The sequence below is a fragment of the Podarcis filfolensis genome (assembly GCF_964270895.1).
Source record: "Podarcis filfolensis genome assembly, chromosome: 4".
In the NCBI taxonomy this organism is placed as follows: domain Eukaryota; kingdom Metazoa; phylum Chordata; class Lepidosauria; order Squamata; family Lacertidae; genus Podarcis; species Podarcis filfolensis.
The window spans coordinates 10,817,097-10,834,449 of record NC_139607.1 but is presented as its reverse complement, the minus strand read 5'-3'; the positions used below and the strand labels follow the sequence as shown (position 1 = coordinate 10,834,449).

Genomic DNA, 17,353 nt, shown 5'->3' with positions numbered 1-17,353 from the left:
TATAAATGCCTTGCAAAAAAAAGTAATGCTTCCTGCAGTGTTGAAGGAGGCACCCAGAGGCAGCTTAGCAGGGATATGATCTGGAGTTTCTGATCTCCACTGGATGCCCAGGGTACTTTTGCAAAAAGAAAAGAAGCAGCAGACACAAATGAAAAGTAGTATCCCAGTTAGCTCTTGCTGATTTAATGCGATTTAATTTAATGAGCAAGTGATAGTTTTGATGTGCCCAGAGACAACCTTGGGCCACCCAAGCAACCATTCTATACAACTGAATTAAGTGCTCTGTGTTTGCCAGGTTTTTCCAAAGACACATGGAAGAGCCTATGTCCCATGAGGCTGCTTTACTCATCAGGTTCATGTGAGCCAGAGATGGAGAACCTGCGATCCTCTAGATGTTGCTCGACTTCAGTTCTTATCAACCCCAGCCAGCATGAGCAGTGGTCGGAGATGATGGGAGTTGTAGTTCAACAACATCTGGAGGGAGATAGGTTGGTTCCACACCCCTGATAAAAGCCACTCTTAAGACTTGGCAGCTGTGTGCAGCCTCTTTCTAACTTGTTTCAGGAGACAACCGGTACCAGAGCTTCTGAAGAGAAATGCATCTGTTCACAATTTTAATATTCCAGATCTATTGAAGTCACTGCTGCCCCCTGTCTGTTGCATTAAGTGGCTCAACTTGCATCTCAGAAGAGACTGAACGGCTTGCTGGAAATTATCGCTGATAATGGCGTAAAGTAACAAGTTTCCACAGGTGTTCAGGGCAGCCAGTGGCCTGGATAGAATGTAGGCAGCATGGATCTGGTTTTCAATATCGCAGCTGACTTGGTACAGCCTTAGTTCAATCCGAACAACCCTAAAAATATGGAAAGGTAGAAAGCACACATAAAAGACTACCAGGAGGAAAAATGCAAGTCTACGAGCCTTCTGCTTATAAGGGTTTTGAGTGTGGGGCCCTGTAGCCAAGGTATAGATGATCACAGTGTAGCAAAGAGTCACCGTTATTAATGGCAAGTAGAAGGCCAGGCCAGTTAAAAACCAGTTGTACCACCGAATAACACCCACGTTTTCAGAACTGGTAAGGTCGAGGCAAAGAGATTTGTTCTCCTCCATCGTCGAAGTAAACAAAAAGTTGAGAGGACCCATGGCCAGCAGCGAAATTACCCAAGATGCAACGCAGGCCGCAACAGCCCATGCCTTTTTCCGAACGGAAAAAGACTGTATTGGGTGGACAATTGCAATGTATCGGAAGATGCTGAAGCAGGTCAGGAAGAGGATGCTGCTGTACAAGTTGAAGTGGAAACCAAAGCGGATGAACTTGCACATGAAGTCTCCAAAGACCCAATGCTCTCCATTGGCGTAGTAGTGAATCAAGAAAGGAAGGCTGGATAAGTACAGGAGGTCGGTGCAGGCCAAGTTGAACATGATAATGGTGCTGCTTTTCCAGGGCCTCATCTTGAACGTGTACACGCAAATCGCCATGATGTTTCCTGGGAATCCCACCGAGAAGATCATGCCATACAAGGGTGGCAGGTAGGATTTCCTGAGTCTGTGCACGTCGTCAGTGCAGTTCTCAACAGCAACTGCAGCGTAGCTTGGCAGCGCGCTGGTCTGGTTGGTTGCATTTTCAAAGGCAGTTGCGTCCATAGCAACCATTGTGAGACTTCATGAGGGCGGGAGAGAGAAAAGAGGGTGGGTTTGGCTTAGACAAGTTTCAAAAACGACATGCTCAAGTTATTTTGCTATAGGAAGAAAACTTCTGGGGATGCAGTTAAGTGCAATATAATCAGGGTGGTTAGCTCTGTGAAATGTTCTCATGGTTTTGCTCCCCAAGGATGTAACGCATCCAGAGAGAAAGAGAGAGGACACCCGCTGCTGCCTAAATGCTCAGACAGACATGGATGGAGAGGGTGGGCTGTCTTTTCCTCAATTCTCCTCCTTCCTTCCATTCCCTCAAGAGTTGGAATGGAGGAAAAATTAAATTCATATTTCAGTTAAAAGCGAACTCACCAAATTTGCACTTTCTAAAACAATACAAGAGCTGAAACATGACCAACCTTTGAAATTTGCACTTTTCTGAACTTTGCAATGCAAGTGATACGCACAGCCAAGCAATATGCAGTAAAATCACTGTATTAAAGTGTGCACGTAAGTGCATATATGAGTAGGAAAAATGCATAAAATCCATTGTGCTGCTTGCAAGAATGTGCATATTTGTCAAACCTGCACGTTTTTTTAGGGAGAAATTCACATTGGGAGAAGTAATTTTTTGTAAGGACCCCACCACCCCTAATGACAAATATGGAGAACTGAATTTAAGATTGGAAAAATGAGAAACAAAAAGAACCTCAAACTGGCAGATCCCTCCCTCCCTGCTCAAGAGACCTTCACACATCTTAACCCCAAGAGCAAGGAGGTTCTCAGAAGCCTGAAATTAGAACAAGTACGTGTGGAAACTGCTGGTGGTTGGGGGTGGGGAAGTTTAATGAACCCCCAAATTTAGGGTTCTGTGCACTATAGGAGCATTTGCAGAAATAGGATCTACGCAGGCCTGTAGCCAGCCTCCAAGTTTGGGGAATGGGTGAGAGTGGATGCCAGAAAAGTAGAGAGGCAGTTTACACATTGATGTATTACTTAAGATTCATTAAGGCTATATTAATGATGATAATGATTATCATTGTTACCGTTACCTGTGCAGGTCTTGTTGCAGGTAAGAGGGCAACTATTTCTGGGGTTGCCAGAGTACAGCCTCTTCCTGCTGCTGCCTTTCCTTCACTTCTTTGATTTCCTCCTTCCACCCACTCACCCTTTGCTTGCTTTCCTACCTTCCCCCCTTTTCTCTTCCTCAGCTTCCCTTAACTCCTTTCATTAGGAGCCAGTGTGGTGTAGTGGTTAAGAGCGGTAGTCTCGTAATCTGGGGAACCGGGTTCGATTCCCCGCTCCTCCACATGCAGCTGCTGGTTGACCTTGGGCTAGTCACACTTCTCTGAAGTCTCTCAGCCCCACTTACCTCACAGAGTGTTTGTTGTGGGGGAGGAAGGGAAAGGAGAGTGTTAGCCGCTTTGAGACTCCTTAGGGTAGTGATAAAGCGGGATATCAAATCCAAACTCCTCTTCTTCTTCTTCATTTCCTTGTTCTGCCCATTCTCGGTCCTTCCCTTCCTTTTATGTTTTCACCAGGACCTTTTAAAGAAAGAAGAAGAGGATTTTCTAATTTTAAAATTATTTGTAAAAAAGGGGGAGCAGAGAAGATTATGGGGAGGGCAGCCCCCCCCCCAGCTTCCCTCTGGCTACAGGCCTGGGTTCTGTATTCAGAGCTCATTGGTTAGATTGACAGTTTTTTTAAAAAAAATACGTGATTAAAAAGGTGCATTCTGACTAACCAACCCATTTAATTATTTTTTTAAAAAAGATGAAGTTGATTTTTAAAAATAAGCATTTAAAGTAACTGCAGGTAGCAAGCACAGACTTGGAACAAGAGGTTCCTCTTTAACTCTCACACACAAGGGAATACTACTAATGGCACCTTCACCACCTCAGCTGAGTTTGTGCATTTTCTGCATTCTCACAATCCCCTAATAGCCAAGTCAGCGCATGATTTTGCATGGGATTTGTTGCATGATTCTATAATCGGCACGGAAATCCTACATTATAAATCACACATCATTTAACGTTCCCCAGCTTTCTCTTGGTTGTTTTTAACGTCAGAAGGTTTGTATACCTGTCAGTGATTTGCATCCCCTCTGATCCTCTTCATAGTTGGAAATGAGAAGGCAGCAAACTAGTTGGCTACAAAGGGAGCTGGATGGCAAAAGACGACACTCCTCAACTACTGGAGCAACTTTGAAGTTCCACGGAGATCCATTTCCATATTTGCAGGAAGAGAGAGAAACAAATGCTTGCACTACGGTCTGGAAAGGGAGGAACTCTGCCCTGCGTTGACTCCTGTGCAACATAGTGCAGCTCTATATGTTTGTGTCTAGTTGTCTCCTGTCCCACCCTTTGCAGCAGAAACTGCTCACAGCCTGTCCAGTTTCGCTGTTATGGGTGTCTAAGGTTTGCCAGGCAATGTTTCATGGAGGAAAGGTGATGAATCAGTCATATAGCTCTCACCATCCATCTGGGAAGATTTCTCCCACAGGAATGTAAGCAAGCCATCGTTCTTCCATGTAGCTCATTGATGTGAGCAAAACACTTTAATCCTAGTTTCCTCTGAGTGTCTGTTTATGCTCCCTGTGCAACGAATTCCTTCTGCACCAAGAAATAAGAAGCTTGATATCCGAGAGGAGCAGAAATGGAGAAATACATTCACTTGATTTGCCCTCTGCTTCTAATGATGGAATGCCACCCTGTCATCGTAGACCAACTGTAAGAATCAGAATAATAATTAAGGAACTATGTAGAGGCAGGAAGACAATAAATATACTGAACATTTTTCAAGTCCTGGCTAGTGATCTAAGAAGGCCACAATTTTCATTCTTAACTGTCTTTTTCAGAAATTTCCTACTTCCCACAAACAAATCAGAATTAATGCTGACTTAAAAGAGCCAACATTGTCTATCCTCTCCCAAACTTTCTACAAACAAATCAGGATGAATGCTCAAAAAGTGGGTTATCTGGAATCAACCTTAATTTCTAATTCCACAGAAATATTTCTTCTTGCTGTCACTTTGTTTCTATAACCATGTCAAAGAACTGCTACAGAAGTGTTGGGTTGAATCTACACACATTTAAAAACCTGGTTTTTTTAAAGTGTTTTTAAAAATACATTGAATTTTCCATAAGGCTCACCAGTGCCATCAAGTGTCACATTGTATATTGCACTTAAAACACTTTATTTGCAGCTGTATAGCTGAGTCCTTGGTGTGGGCAGGAGTAATATATCAAGATCTAGAAAAGCCTCAGAGCCTGTGACAGGAAAAAAAGACTCATTGAAACAGGTTGGCAGCTGTCTTCCTTTTGATTCATGTATATGCTCTGCAGGATCTGTTTGATTAATGACATGGACCAGAACTGGATAAACTACAGTAGTGAATTAAACAAAATGCATTCGGTTATGTACACTATCCATTTACAGAACTGTGCGTTTTTACTTGGTACCGTACCTAAAGTCAGGCATGTGAAACTAGCGATGACATCAAAAGTTTGAAATTAATATATTTTGGTTTGACACTTTTGAATAGTTCAGTAACTTTGTATACTGTTTTTGACAAAGGTGGCTTTAATCTGCATGTCCAAAACTGCGTTTTTTAGGTGTGTTGGATCCTTTCTTTAAATTAAATGGGGTGAAATTGTCACTGGAGTCCAAATTATTGGGTGGATGGATGGATGGATGGATGGAGATACTGCATTTGTATTCTGCCCTCATGACTCTGTTCCCAGGTGACTTACATACCCTATTAAAAATACAAAGACAACCCAAAGTTTAAATAGAAAAAAAAATCAAATTAAAATTAATACAAAATAGCACCCACCTAACAAAAATCTGCTTTAGACCAGTGGACAGACAGTTTGCAAAGCCAGCCCCAGGCATAAAACTGGAGCAATCGAACCATGAGGTCATCCAATTTTGGACAACTGGAACAAGACTCTCTGTCTCCATATAGCTGTGTGCTTAACAAGTCAACTATGTGCTCCTCCCCAGCTTTACTTTTTCACTCCAAATGCCTCTTGTTTCTCTGCCTGCCCATTTTCTGCCTGCTTGCTTCTCTTCTGTGTCACAATCTGCTTCTGTTTTGCAATAGGCTCCCTTCTCTCGGCTCTCCCCGCCACATAATTCCGCTCGGTCTCTCCTCCTTTCAGTTTTATTTTATTGTTTCAGCAGTTTACATGCCATTAAACGTTTTTTAAAGGTCTAAGAGGTTTACAGTGTTGATCATAAACCTTGTGCCAAAGGGATGGGCAGAAATCTTAGTCTCGCTCCTGCAGTGGAGAATGACCCATTTGGGAGAGTGAGGCTATGCCCCACTAACCTCATTTGGTCCTCTGTCAGTGACCACCTGCCTGCCTTCTTATTTAGAATAATAGAATCATAGAACTGTAGAGTTGGAAGGGACCCCAAAGGTCATCCAGTTCAACCCCTTGCAATGCAGGAATCTCAACTAAAGCGTCCATGACAGATGGCCATCCAACCTCTGCATAAAAACCTCCAAGGAAGGAGAGCCCACAGCCTCCCAAGGGAGTCTGTTCCACGGCCAAATAGCTCTTCCTGTCAGAAAGTTCATCCTGATATTTAGTCAGAATCTCCTTCCTTGTAACTTGAATCCATTGGTTTGGCTCCTACCCTTGGGAGCAGGAGAAAACAAGGTTGCTCCATCCTCCATATTATAGCCCTTGAGATATTTGAAGATGACTATCATCTCTCCTCTCAGTTTCCTCTTTCCCCATGAAATATACTCGGAGTCGAGTGTGGATTTCATGCTCTTTATTCAGCTCATACATTAGTTACACAATGGGCCCCACGTGATTGGCTAATTCTGGGATTCTCTTGTAGACCAATCAGGTTGCGGATTCACTTCCACCTGGAGTTGGATTGGGTCCTGCGGACCAATCAGACTGCTGCATTCTGGATCCTATGGACCAATCAGACTGCTGCATTTTGGATCGTATTCAACTCAGTACATAACACCCCAACTCCCTCAACTCCCCATAAGGCATGGTTTCCAGACCCTCCTCTGCACACCTACAACCAGTGCAGGGCCTGGCACTGGTTTTCAGCTGTTGTCTCCTCAGTCGCAGTGTGGCCTTTGCAGAACTCAGCAGAGAGAAGGATGAGGACAAAACTAGAATGAGTTTGCTCAGCCTGTTGTTGACTTGGATACACATGCTGTGCTGAACTAATTATAAACATTTTTAACACAATGACATTTCCACAATCCGTTGCCTTGCATTGACAGACTTGAAAGCTACATGAGGAAATCAGAAAAGGGATGCTTCAGAATAAGGACGATGTAGGGAAACATTTACAAAAATAATTAATGCTATTTTATGGTAATGTGTAAATGTAGACGTCATGCTATGCCCTTTTATGAATCAATTTGTCTTCTAACTTGGACCCAGCTGTACACCTGCAAATATAATGTTTTAAGTGCATTATACAAATGTGACACTAGATGGCAATAATGAGCTTATGGCAAATTCAATATATTTTTCAAAATGTTTCTTTTTAAAAAAATAGCTTTTTCACAGTGGGTTTTTTAAAATATGTGTCACCTTAGTTGTACCTTAAAATGAATTTTTGACCTATCCCACAGGATCAGCATGTCTTAAAATAATTTATAAAACAATCCACTCCTGCAATATATTAGCTGAGATGGCTGATATACCTAATCAAACAAATCCATATTTCATTGCTTTCAGAAATTGTAGCAGGGAGTTAGGAAGAAGGCAACACATATCTGACCTGGTACACTTTATTTCCGGAGACCCACGCCCATCAGTCCAGCCACTGTATTCTGCCCCAGCTGTAGTAACCAAATAGCCTTAAAGCCATGAAGAATGTGTTGCAGCGGCAATTGCATTATCTCAATTAATTGACCATAACTGCTTTAGCTCTTCGCTATGCTCATAATGAAAACTGATCTTCCAAATCTGCTCTTTGCATTAGTGGGAAAGCTCCCATTAATGTCAATGGAAGCTTCCTCCCCAGTGCGAATAGCAGTGTTGGGAATGAGGGGTGTCATCAGCATTGTAGCATGGGAGAAAAGGGTTAATTCCCACCTCTTGCAGTTCCGTTCCTTGTGGGTCCCCCAGTAGCTGCTATTTGCATTTCTTTAAAGCATGTGTGTTAATTGCACCCATAAAACACATTTAACATTGTGGGGAAGCAAGAACACTGTACTCTCTGAAAGATCTCTGAATTAAACCATGAAATGGATGTCATATTGTGAATGGTACTGAATTTCTTAATACTGTAGTGCAGGCTTCCCAATAATCCACTGGCAATTTTTGATGCACCAAGATCTCACTGTATCTCAGATTAATCTGTTTTTCCCTCTCGAAAGGTCAGCTTGGCTGATGTTTCCAAAACAGTTTCATATATCCTCCATCATGGTGCCTGTACACATTCCCCTTCAGTTTACACAAGCTGAGGGCAAGATGAGTTGCCACATACTTCAGATTTCTTCCAAGGCCAGTTCTAAGCATTTCCTTCTCTTGCTCACATGCAAAGACAATTTTTATAACTTGCTTGGCATATTTATTTATCCACTTATTTTTGCAAGGGTAGGAACACAAATTCCAGGGTTGTAACATTCTCCAGTGCCTGCAATTTAGCATAAAAGAAAACAAAATTATTGTCTATAAAATACTATCTGGGGTTTCATTTTTTTTTAAAAAAAGAATGGTTTTAGAAAATGCTGATTTAATTAAACACAATATTCTCCATCCAAGAATATGGCCACTCAACAGACAGAATATTCCTGGTTTAACATAACATCTGGCATACATCATGCCTAAATTAAAGTTATTGGACTCCCAGCTCTCATCAGTCCTGACTGTTGGTCATGCTGGCTGTGACTGATTCATTTGGAGTCCAACAACATCCACAGCTTCCCCATCCTGTATTCTGGCTGCATCCAATCTATTCTTACAGTTTCTCCTAGCAGGCTTAGCTGTTGACTCTGCCTTGCCACATATATCTAGCCAACATAGATTTTTGCGGGGCAGTTACAGGGCAATTCTATGGCAAGATGAAGGGACGCGGGAGGCGCTGTGGTCTAAACCACAGAGCCTAGGGCTTGCCAATCAGAAGGTTGGCAGTTCGAATCCCTGTGACGGGGTGAGCTCCCGTTGCTCGGTCCCTGCTCCTGGCAACCTAGCAGTTCGAAAGCACATCAAAGTGCAATTAGATAAATAGGTACCACTCTGGCGGGAATGTAAATGGCATTTCTGTGTGCTGTTTCTGGTTTCGCCAGAAGCGGCTTAGTCATGCTGGCCACATGACCCAGAAAAACTGTCTGTGGATAAATGCCGGCTCCCTCGGCCTGAAAGTGAGATGAGCGCCACAACCCCAGAGTCGTTTGCGACTGGACCTAATGGTCAGGGGTACCTTTACCGTTACCTATGGCAAGATTCAAGGGGATGAGCAGCTTAGAACGCACTGGCTCTTCAGCACAGCCACTGTGCTTTACCACTGCCTCAGATGGCATTAAGTCCCCAACCCTGGCTTAGCCAAAGATACACCAGTGTTACTGGCTTGGCTCAGTAGGCCATGGCTTAGCCAAGGCTTGTGCAAGGTCCCCAGAGAGCGACTTGGCAGTGTCATGGCAGAAGCGGGAGCAGAGCAGAGGGACCTAGGCTGGATCCTAAGCCCGTTCAGCTCAGTCACATGACTTGGCTGCTTTAAAGGCTTGCTTTTCCTCTGCCAGGCTTCAACAGTACAGCAGCAACAGTCACATTTGGACCTAGTGTAACTTTACACCGACTTAACTTAGGACTTAGCTAGACCCGTAAAGAAAAAGCGATTTATATGTGTTGTATGTGCAATATAACGTTGTGCCACCAGATAGTGACGTGGAGTCTCGTTTTCCTCTACCTGTTTTCCCTGTTTAAATTTACGCTTTAAACCAAAAGACTTCTTGGATCCAGCCATACACTGGCTTGCTTTACGCCAGCTTCTTGTGCATAGGCTTACTCTCCCTTTCTACTTCCATCAGTGATATCAATGGTAGGTTGTTGCTGCGTACTTCAGGCATTGGAAAGGACAACGGTTTCCGGCTGGGGAGGCAGACACGCATACTGCAAACTTTGCAAGCAACCCTGTACAACTTGGTAAAGCGGGGACTGATTTGTGGGGAGTTTAGGTTGATATATACAGGTGCCCTCAGCACTGGCAATAAGCAAGTACATCTTTACCCTACAATTTCCCCTTGCTTGGGCTCTTCTGACCTTCTTTAAATGTGCCCTTGGTGGTATGAAAACCTTGTTTATATTGCACACTTCCTAGATGTTTTCTTATCTTCCTTCTCTAACATTCTTTCCTAGGTGTGTATCATTCACATACCTGGCTCTGGGACACTTTAAATGTGTTTAGCCTCTCCTGTGCCCACACCACCTGGTGTTTATTGGATCCAACGATAAATATATTTATATTTACGATTCTCTATATATAGCCACAAACTTTGGCTTTGTTTCTTGGCCTAATTTTCACCAAGGTGTGTGGGTTCTGTGCCACTTCAGGCTGTGGTTTGGGTTCATTTATCCCTGCCCACAATATTTCTATACAGAAAACTAGATTAGCATCGCACCTTCTCCTTGGGCATACAGTATTCAAAGCAGATTCCTCCCCACAAAGAATTATGGGCATTGAAGTTTACCCTGCATAGAGTCACAATTCCCAATTTAGACCCTTGCAAATCTCTTTTTAAACAGACTTTCACCTTGCTAGCTCAAGGAAAATGTGGAGCTAAACTTGATTTTAGCGAAGAGGATGAATGAGATATATTCTGTTTATTCCTAATAATGTTCTTAACCTATAACAAGGAGAAACAGTAAAAAAGTATGATAACATGACTTTCTTGAGACATGACTTGCCAGAACTCTGAACTACCTTCTTCCAAAATAGTTCCCGTGAGGAGCAGATATAGTATAACCGCAGAGGACATTCAATATCACCTATGGTATTAATTTATGAGCAATGGGATAACAGGCTAATCTGTGACTATTAAACTTCAACACTAGGTGGTAGTGTCGGCCCTCATTTAAGAAGCTGTATGTCTCTCATTCGGCCTTTCGCATCTTTCTTTCACAAATGAAAATTAAGCAAGGTTGTGTCAAGGGTATCTGAGGCAGAGGATACTGCTCTGGGAACCTTGTGGTGGACAGGCTGATCTGAGGGGCAGAGAGAGAAGTTGGTATTATGGGAAGGAAGATGTTGACACAATGGGAAGGAAGATGCCGCACCACAGAATTAAACTGGTTTTGCTGTCCCCCGCTCCCAAACAAACATTATGTGGGGTTAATGGCAGCAAAAGAAGGGCAGGGAGTAGAGCAGGGTTGCATTTCAGGCTACAAGCCCTCTGCCTACTACTTGCATTCACAGACCCTCCCGTAGCTGTCAACGTTTCCCTTTTTTTAAGGGAAATTCCCTTATTCCGAATAGGATTCCTCGCAAGAAACGGGAAAAGTTGACAGCTATGGACCCTCCAAGTGTCCCTGTTTTCCAGGGACATCCTTGATTTAGTGAAGCCGTCCCGGTTTTTTATTTGATCCCAGACTGTCCCACTTTTCCTTAGGATGTCCCTATGTTATCCGACCCCCGCAAGCAGTCTGAAGGCAATCCTGTAGAGGGAAGGTTTTTTTATGTTTAATGTTTTATTATGCTTTTATATATGTTGGAAGCTGCCCAGAGTGGTTGGGGCAACCCAGTAAGTGTGGGGTATAAATAGTAAAATTATCATTATGGAATGGGACATCCCTATTTTCCTCAGATAAATGTTGGAAGGTATGCATTCAGCATGTGGGCACACAGCCTAGGCCCTGCTTCTACACTTTTGACTGAGCATAATGACACAAGACCAGGGCCGGATTTAGGTTTGATGAGGTCCTAAGCTACTGAAGGTAATGGGGCCCTTTATATGTCCAGCTGTCCTTTGTCAACAACAAATTATCGCTGTTTTTTTGTGCTGAATATATGCTATATGGTAATTTATATACCTAATAGGTATCTAAAGCCATTTGCACATAACAAATAGGAGCCTACACAACGCAAAACACTAATGCTGTATGTAGGTTTTATTTTATTTGTTTTTTATCTTATATTTTGGAAATGTACATCCAGGTGTTTTTTTTCCCCTCTAAATTTTTTTGGTGCCCTCAAGAGAGTGGGGCCCTAAGCTATAGCTTGTTTAGCTTATATGTAAATCCAGCACTGCACAAGACACTTAGATTTGTTTTATACCCGTTTCACTGCCTCTTTGTAATACAGTGGTGCCCCGCAAGACGAATGCCTCACAAGACGGAAAACCCGCTAGACGAAAGGGTTTTCCGTTTTGGAGGTGCTTCGCAAAACGAATTTCCTATGGGCTTGCTTCGCAAGACGAAAATGTCTTGCGAGTTCCTGCGGGGTTTTTTTCCTTTCCCCCCCCTTTTTCCCAAGCCGCTAAGCCGCTTATCAGCTGATCCGCTAAGCCGCTTAACAGCTGATCCGCTAAGCCGCTTATCAGCTGATCCGCTAAGCCGCTTATCAGCTGATCCGCTAAGCCCGCTAAGCCGCTAATAGCGCTAATCCGCTAAGCTGCTAATGGGCTTGCTTCGCAAGACGAAAAAACCGCAAGACAAAGAGACTCGCGGAACGGATTCTTTTCGTCTTGCGAGGCACCACTGTACATATCCTAAAGCAGGCATGTCCAAAGTCTGTTTTGGGGGCCTAATCCAGCCCAGTGGTCAGTTAAATCCTGCCCCCGTGGCAGTTTATTTCCTGGGGTAAAATCCTAAAATAACCTCAATAACTTAAACCCTTAAAAAAAGGTCAACAACTTGTGTTGGTGCTAAGCTTTAAAGCCCTAAGGGGTAGGCAACCTAAGGCCCGGGGGCCGGATGCGGCCCAATTGCCTTCTCAATCCAGCCCATGGATAGTCCGGGAATCAGCATGTTTTTACATGAATATGTCCTTTTATTTAAAATGTATCTCTGGGTGATTTGTGGGGCCTGCCTGGTGTTTTTACATGAGTAGAATGTGTGCTTTTATTTAAAATGCACCTCTGGGTTATTTGTGGGACATAGGAATTCGTTCATCTCCCCCCCCCAAAAAAATAGTCTGCCCCCCCACATGGTCTGAGGGACGGTGGATTGGCCCACAGCTGAAAAAGGTTGCTGACCCTTGCCCTAAACGGCCTCGGCCCAGGATACCTGAAGGTGCGTCTCCACCCCCATCGTTTGCCGGGACCCTGAGGTCCAGCTCTGAAGAAATTCTGGTGGTTCCCTCACTGCAAGAAGTGAGATTGCATGGAACCTGGCAGAGGGCCTTTTCGGTGGTGGCGCCCGCCCTGTGAAATGCCCTCCTATCAGATGTCAAGGAAATAAACAACTATATGACATTTAGAAGACATCTAAATGTCTTCCAGGCAGCCCTGTTTAGGGAAGTTTTTAATGACTGATGTTTTAATGTATTTTTAATCTTTCGTTGGAAGCTGCCCAGAGTGGCTGAGGCAACACAAGCAGGTAGGTAGGATTCTTCTTCTTCTTCTTCTTCTTCTTCTTCTTCTTCTTCTTCTTCTTCTTCTTCTCCTCCTCCTCCTCCTCCTCCTCCTCCTCCTCCTCCTCCTCCTCCTCTTACACATACAAATTCCAATTAAACATTTTTAGACTGTGAGGTTTAGGTCTTAATTCTTTATTTAAGAGCCTAGGCCAGTGGTTCCCAACATTTTTTTGGCCATGCCCCACTTAAGCATCTCTAAAATCCTGACCCCCCCGCCCCGTGACATATAATTCTTATTATTCAAAAAGTGAATTCCTGTTCACGTGGAGGAAGCCTAAAAGGCCATTAACTTGGTCTAAACAAGCTTCCAAAGAACATGGCGTCCATGAAAGAGAAAAATAAAAGAACGAAAGGACAGTTGAAGTACTGAGGAAGAACTCACTAAGAAATTGTCAATAATAATAATAATATGAAGTGATATGATAAATAGCAAATAAAGTTTCAGAACATATAATAGAGAACTGAAATGCATAAATATAAAATACCGTATTTCCCCATCTATAAGATGGGCAACAACCAATTGCCAGTCCACCCTTGGCACTATCCGTGTATAAGACGCCCCCTAATTTTTGACATTATTTTTTCGGGGGGAAACCTAGTCTTATACATGGAAAAATACGGTAATTTTAATGGAAGCTTTTTCCGTAATACTTTGCTATTTTAATTACTATACAATAAAATAAAGGTACTTAACAAATTCAAAATATAATTTTCTCGAATTCCCCCCCATTAAAAATCAAATTGCCCCCCTGTGAGGCATGTGCCCCACATTGGGAACCACAGGCCTAGGCAAACCGGTCCTGTCTACCACCTCTCTTCCCTGAGAACTTTCCCTTCGGCTTGAGGGAGTATACCACTTACTAGCCCTGCGTGGCTGATCTTAAAATGACAGAACTCAATATTCTACGATGCAAAGGAAGTCGCATTGCCTCCCTTTTTGTTTGTATTGAAAGATAGCTTGCTTGCGCCAGCCATTCCAATCTAGTCCAGTAAAGTATGTGCATTTAAAAGCTGTCCCCCCCCCCCCAGTGCCTGGCAGCAAGTGGGTCCAATGAAAGACATTCCTTGCCCCTCACATTTGCAGCGAACGTTTGTTTCATCGCTCCCCATGAAGCCTGCTTTCAGCCTGTAATGTATTTCTAAACCCTCTCTTCTGAAGACAAGGAGAGAAGGTTAATGCAACCTTCACAAGCGGGTTAAGAATAGCACTTCACTTGCGGAGACCATCAATAAAGTCTTCCCTGGCTGTATAATTATCTTATTAATTGGAACATTATTTACAGGGAGAGCTTCCTGCACAGCAGTGCACCTCTTTTCTGTCACGCTTACAGTGCCCAGCAGGCTGCCTTTGCATAAAGCCCAAGTTGAAGCAATAACAAAATGGCCAGTAAAAGGCTCCTTAATGGGAGCCCTTGCAGCAGAAGGAGATGAATTAAGAGAGAGGCCTTTTTCAAGCCGGAAGGGAGAGGGAAGTGACCCTTTCAAGGTTGCTCAGTCCCACAGATAAGGGTGCCCTCTTGCTGTTGATAGTCATTCCCCTTTACACTTTGCTGCTAATTAAAAAAGCAAAGACATTCCCCAAACAAAAAAAGCCCTGTACAGTGGTACCTCGGGTTAAGTACTTAATTCGTTCCGGAGGTCCGTTCTTAACCTGAAACTGTTCTTAACCTGAAGCACCACTTTAGCTAATGGGGCCTCCTGCTGCCGCCGCACCGCTGGAGCACAATTTCTGTTCTCATCCTGAAGCAAAGTTCTTAACCTGAGGTACTTGTTAAGTTGTGGGTGAACATATTAGATGACACAGCTCTTGCTTATTCACAGGTCAGAACAGAACTGAACTGAAGGGTTCAGCCAGCCTGCTTATATAGAGCACCAGTACAACGTAACTGTAACAACTTTCTGTAACTATCCAATCACTGAACGTCACTTTCGATCCCTTATTTGCATATGTGGATCTGAACTATCTACAGCATCCCCCTGCTGGCCCAGGGTGAGAACTTCAGTACATAACAGTACTATTTCTGAGTTTGTAACCTGAAGCATATGTAACCTGAAGCGTATGTAACCCGAGGTACCACTGTATTAGTTTGATGGTCTGTTTCCCTTTACGAAACATATGTGATTATTTATCTAGTGCCTCGGAACATTCCAAAGTGTGTCCATTTTATGCAGATACAGATGTTTAAATATGCACACAGCATACCCCCCAACATTTCTCTGATGAAAATAGGGATGTCCTATTTCATAATAATAATTTTACTATTTATATCCCACGCATCTGACTGGGTTGCCCCAGCCACTCTGGGCGACTTCAAACATATATAAAAACACAACAAAACATTAAACTTCCTTATACAGGGCTGCCTTCAGATGGCTTGAGGGTCAGATAACTCCACAGCCTCCAACATTTATTTGATGAAAATAGGGACGTCCTACCATACCCTTCAACATTTCTCAGAGGAAAATAGGGACATCTTAAGGAAAAGCAGGATCAAATCAGAAACTGGGACAGCGTCTGTAAATCTGGGACTGTCCCTGGAAAATTGTCATTCTTATAAGGAGGCTATCATTGCATTATAATTGCAAAATTAATAAGAATTATTATTTAAAAAATCAGATTCATAATACATTTTTATTGCCTTTTCTTGGTTGTTAATTAAAAGACAGCTAACAACACTTGGCACAATGCAATCTATTCAATACTGTAATTTACATTTAGCAAATATAGTGAAAAGAGGTCTTAACAATGTTTCCTGGAAGCATATAAGGGACAATTCTGATGTTTCATTCTGATACAAGTGTCATGGTTGCCACTTGCATACAGTCAGGTCAAACCACAAGTGCATCTTGTTTTCACAGAGGCCAACCAGATGCCTGTGAGGATGAGATCTTCCCTATATGAGCCCATGATTTTGCGGCTATTTCCTTATTACAGCGGTACCTCGGGTTAAGTACTTAATTTGTTCTGGAGGTCCGTTTTTAACCTGAAACTGTTCTTAACCTGAAGCACCACTTTAGCTAATGGGGCCTCCCGCTGCCGCAGCGCTGCTGGAGCACGGTTTCTGTTCTCATCCTGAAGCAAAGTTCTTAACCTGAGGTACTATTTCTGGGTTAGCAGAGTCTGTAACCTGAAGCGTATGTAACCTGAAGCATATGTAACCCGAGGTACCACAGTACCTATATGGTCCTGCCTTTCTTTCAACATGAAACTCACTGAGTTTTATCCAATGCTAGTCATGCTCAGGACAGACCTACTGAAATCCTGAGCTGTAAAGTGGACTGGACCATTTCGTACTATTTAATTCTTGGTTGTAGAGGAGCAAGATTGCTTGGTCTCATTATACCGGCCTCCAAATGAAAAAATCAGCAGGTGGCATCATTCGCTCACTGATGGCTGCTCGTTTCTTCTTCTTCTCGCCTTGAGAGCACCAAGAGGTGATGTTCTCTGCATTCCTCATTACTGCAGACAAATAATCTGAGCTGGAGCTATCACAGAATGCTGGAAAAGGAAAATCTTGTCATTACTGTCCCAGATGACTAACAATTCACCGATATTTTGCTTGACATCTTTCTAACGCATACCGTTTACACTGACAGCAGAAAGAGTTTTGGCCCTGTTCAGTTATTAATGCTGGGTTAAAACTGAGGTTGTGGATTGTGACTATGGGAGCTGATGCATGTTTGGGTCAAGACATGCATCTGATGAATGCTTGGCGGTCAGGCTTGAGACCAGCAGGCACATCCTCACTCCCTATGCAGGAGGAACAGAGCTCCTATGCAGTGGCATAGCGTGGGCAGGCCACAGAGGTGGTTGCCCTGGGCACAAAATTGTTAGGGGCACAAAATTTCAACACCCGGTGCTGCCTCAATACACTTCCATTGCTGGGCTCCGTTGAAAACGGCTTCTTCATGCAAACCAGGAAGTGACATCTCAAGACAACAGAACGACTCTACGTTTTTTATCTCTGTGGCTATGATCTCCTGGGTGACGCAGATGCCATTAGGCAGTTGAATGCACATGCGTACTGAATGTTTCCCTCCCTCCAATAATAATAATAATAATTTATTATTTATACCCCACCCATCTGGCTGGATTTCCCCAGCCACTCTGGACAGCTTCCAACCAAATATTAAAAACAATATAGCATCAGACATAAAA

The 17,353-nt window shown here is 43.2% G+C and overlaps 1 protein-coding gene and 1 long non-coding RNA gene across 3 annotated transcripts; one reads left to right on the top strand and one right to left on the bottom strand.

Moving 5' to 3' along the window:
- Nucleotides 1-605: 605 nt before the first annotated feature.
- On the bottom strand, nucleotides 606-3,816 carry LOC310761185 (2-oxoglutarate receptor 1-like). The gene is made up of 2 exons (XM_083610962.1): nucleotides 3,718-3,816; nucleotides 606-1,660 (listed from the first exon to the last, which is right to left on the bottom strand). Exons 1-2 carry the CDS (start codon nucleotides 3,732-3,734, stop codon nucleotides 607-609), a joined length of 1,071 nt encoding a protein of 356 aa, XP_083467088.1. The 5' UTR covers nucleotides 3,735-3,816; the 3' UTR covers nucleotide 606.
- Nucleotides 1,442-4,430, top strand: LOC310761368. Of its 2 annotated transcripts, none has more exons than XR_014547436.1 (2): nucleotides 1,442-1,530; nucleotides 3,756-4,430. It is a non-coding gene; the product is annotated as an uncharacterized lncRNA (long non-coding RNA). The 2 variants fall into 2 exon arrangements; XR_014547437.1 differs by lacking the exon at nucleotides 1,442-1,530 and adding an exon at nucleotides 1,653-1,767.
- Nucleotides 4,431-17,353: the final 12,923 nt, after the last annotated feature.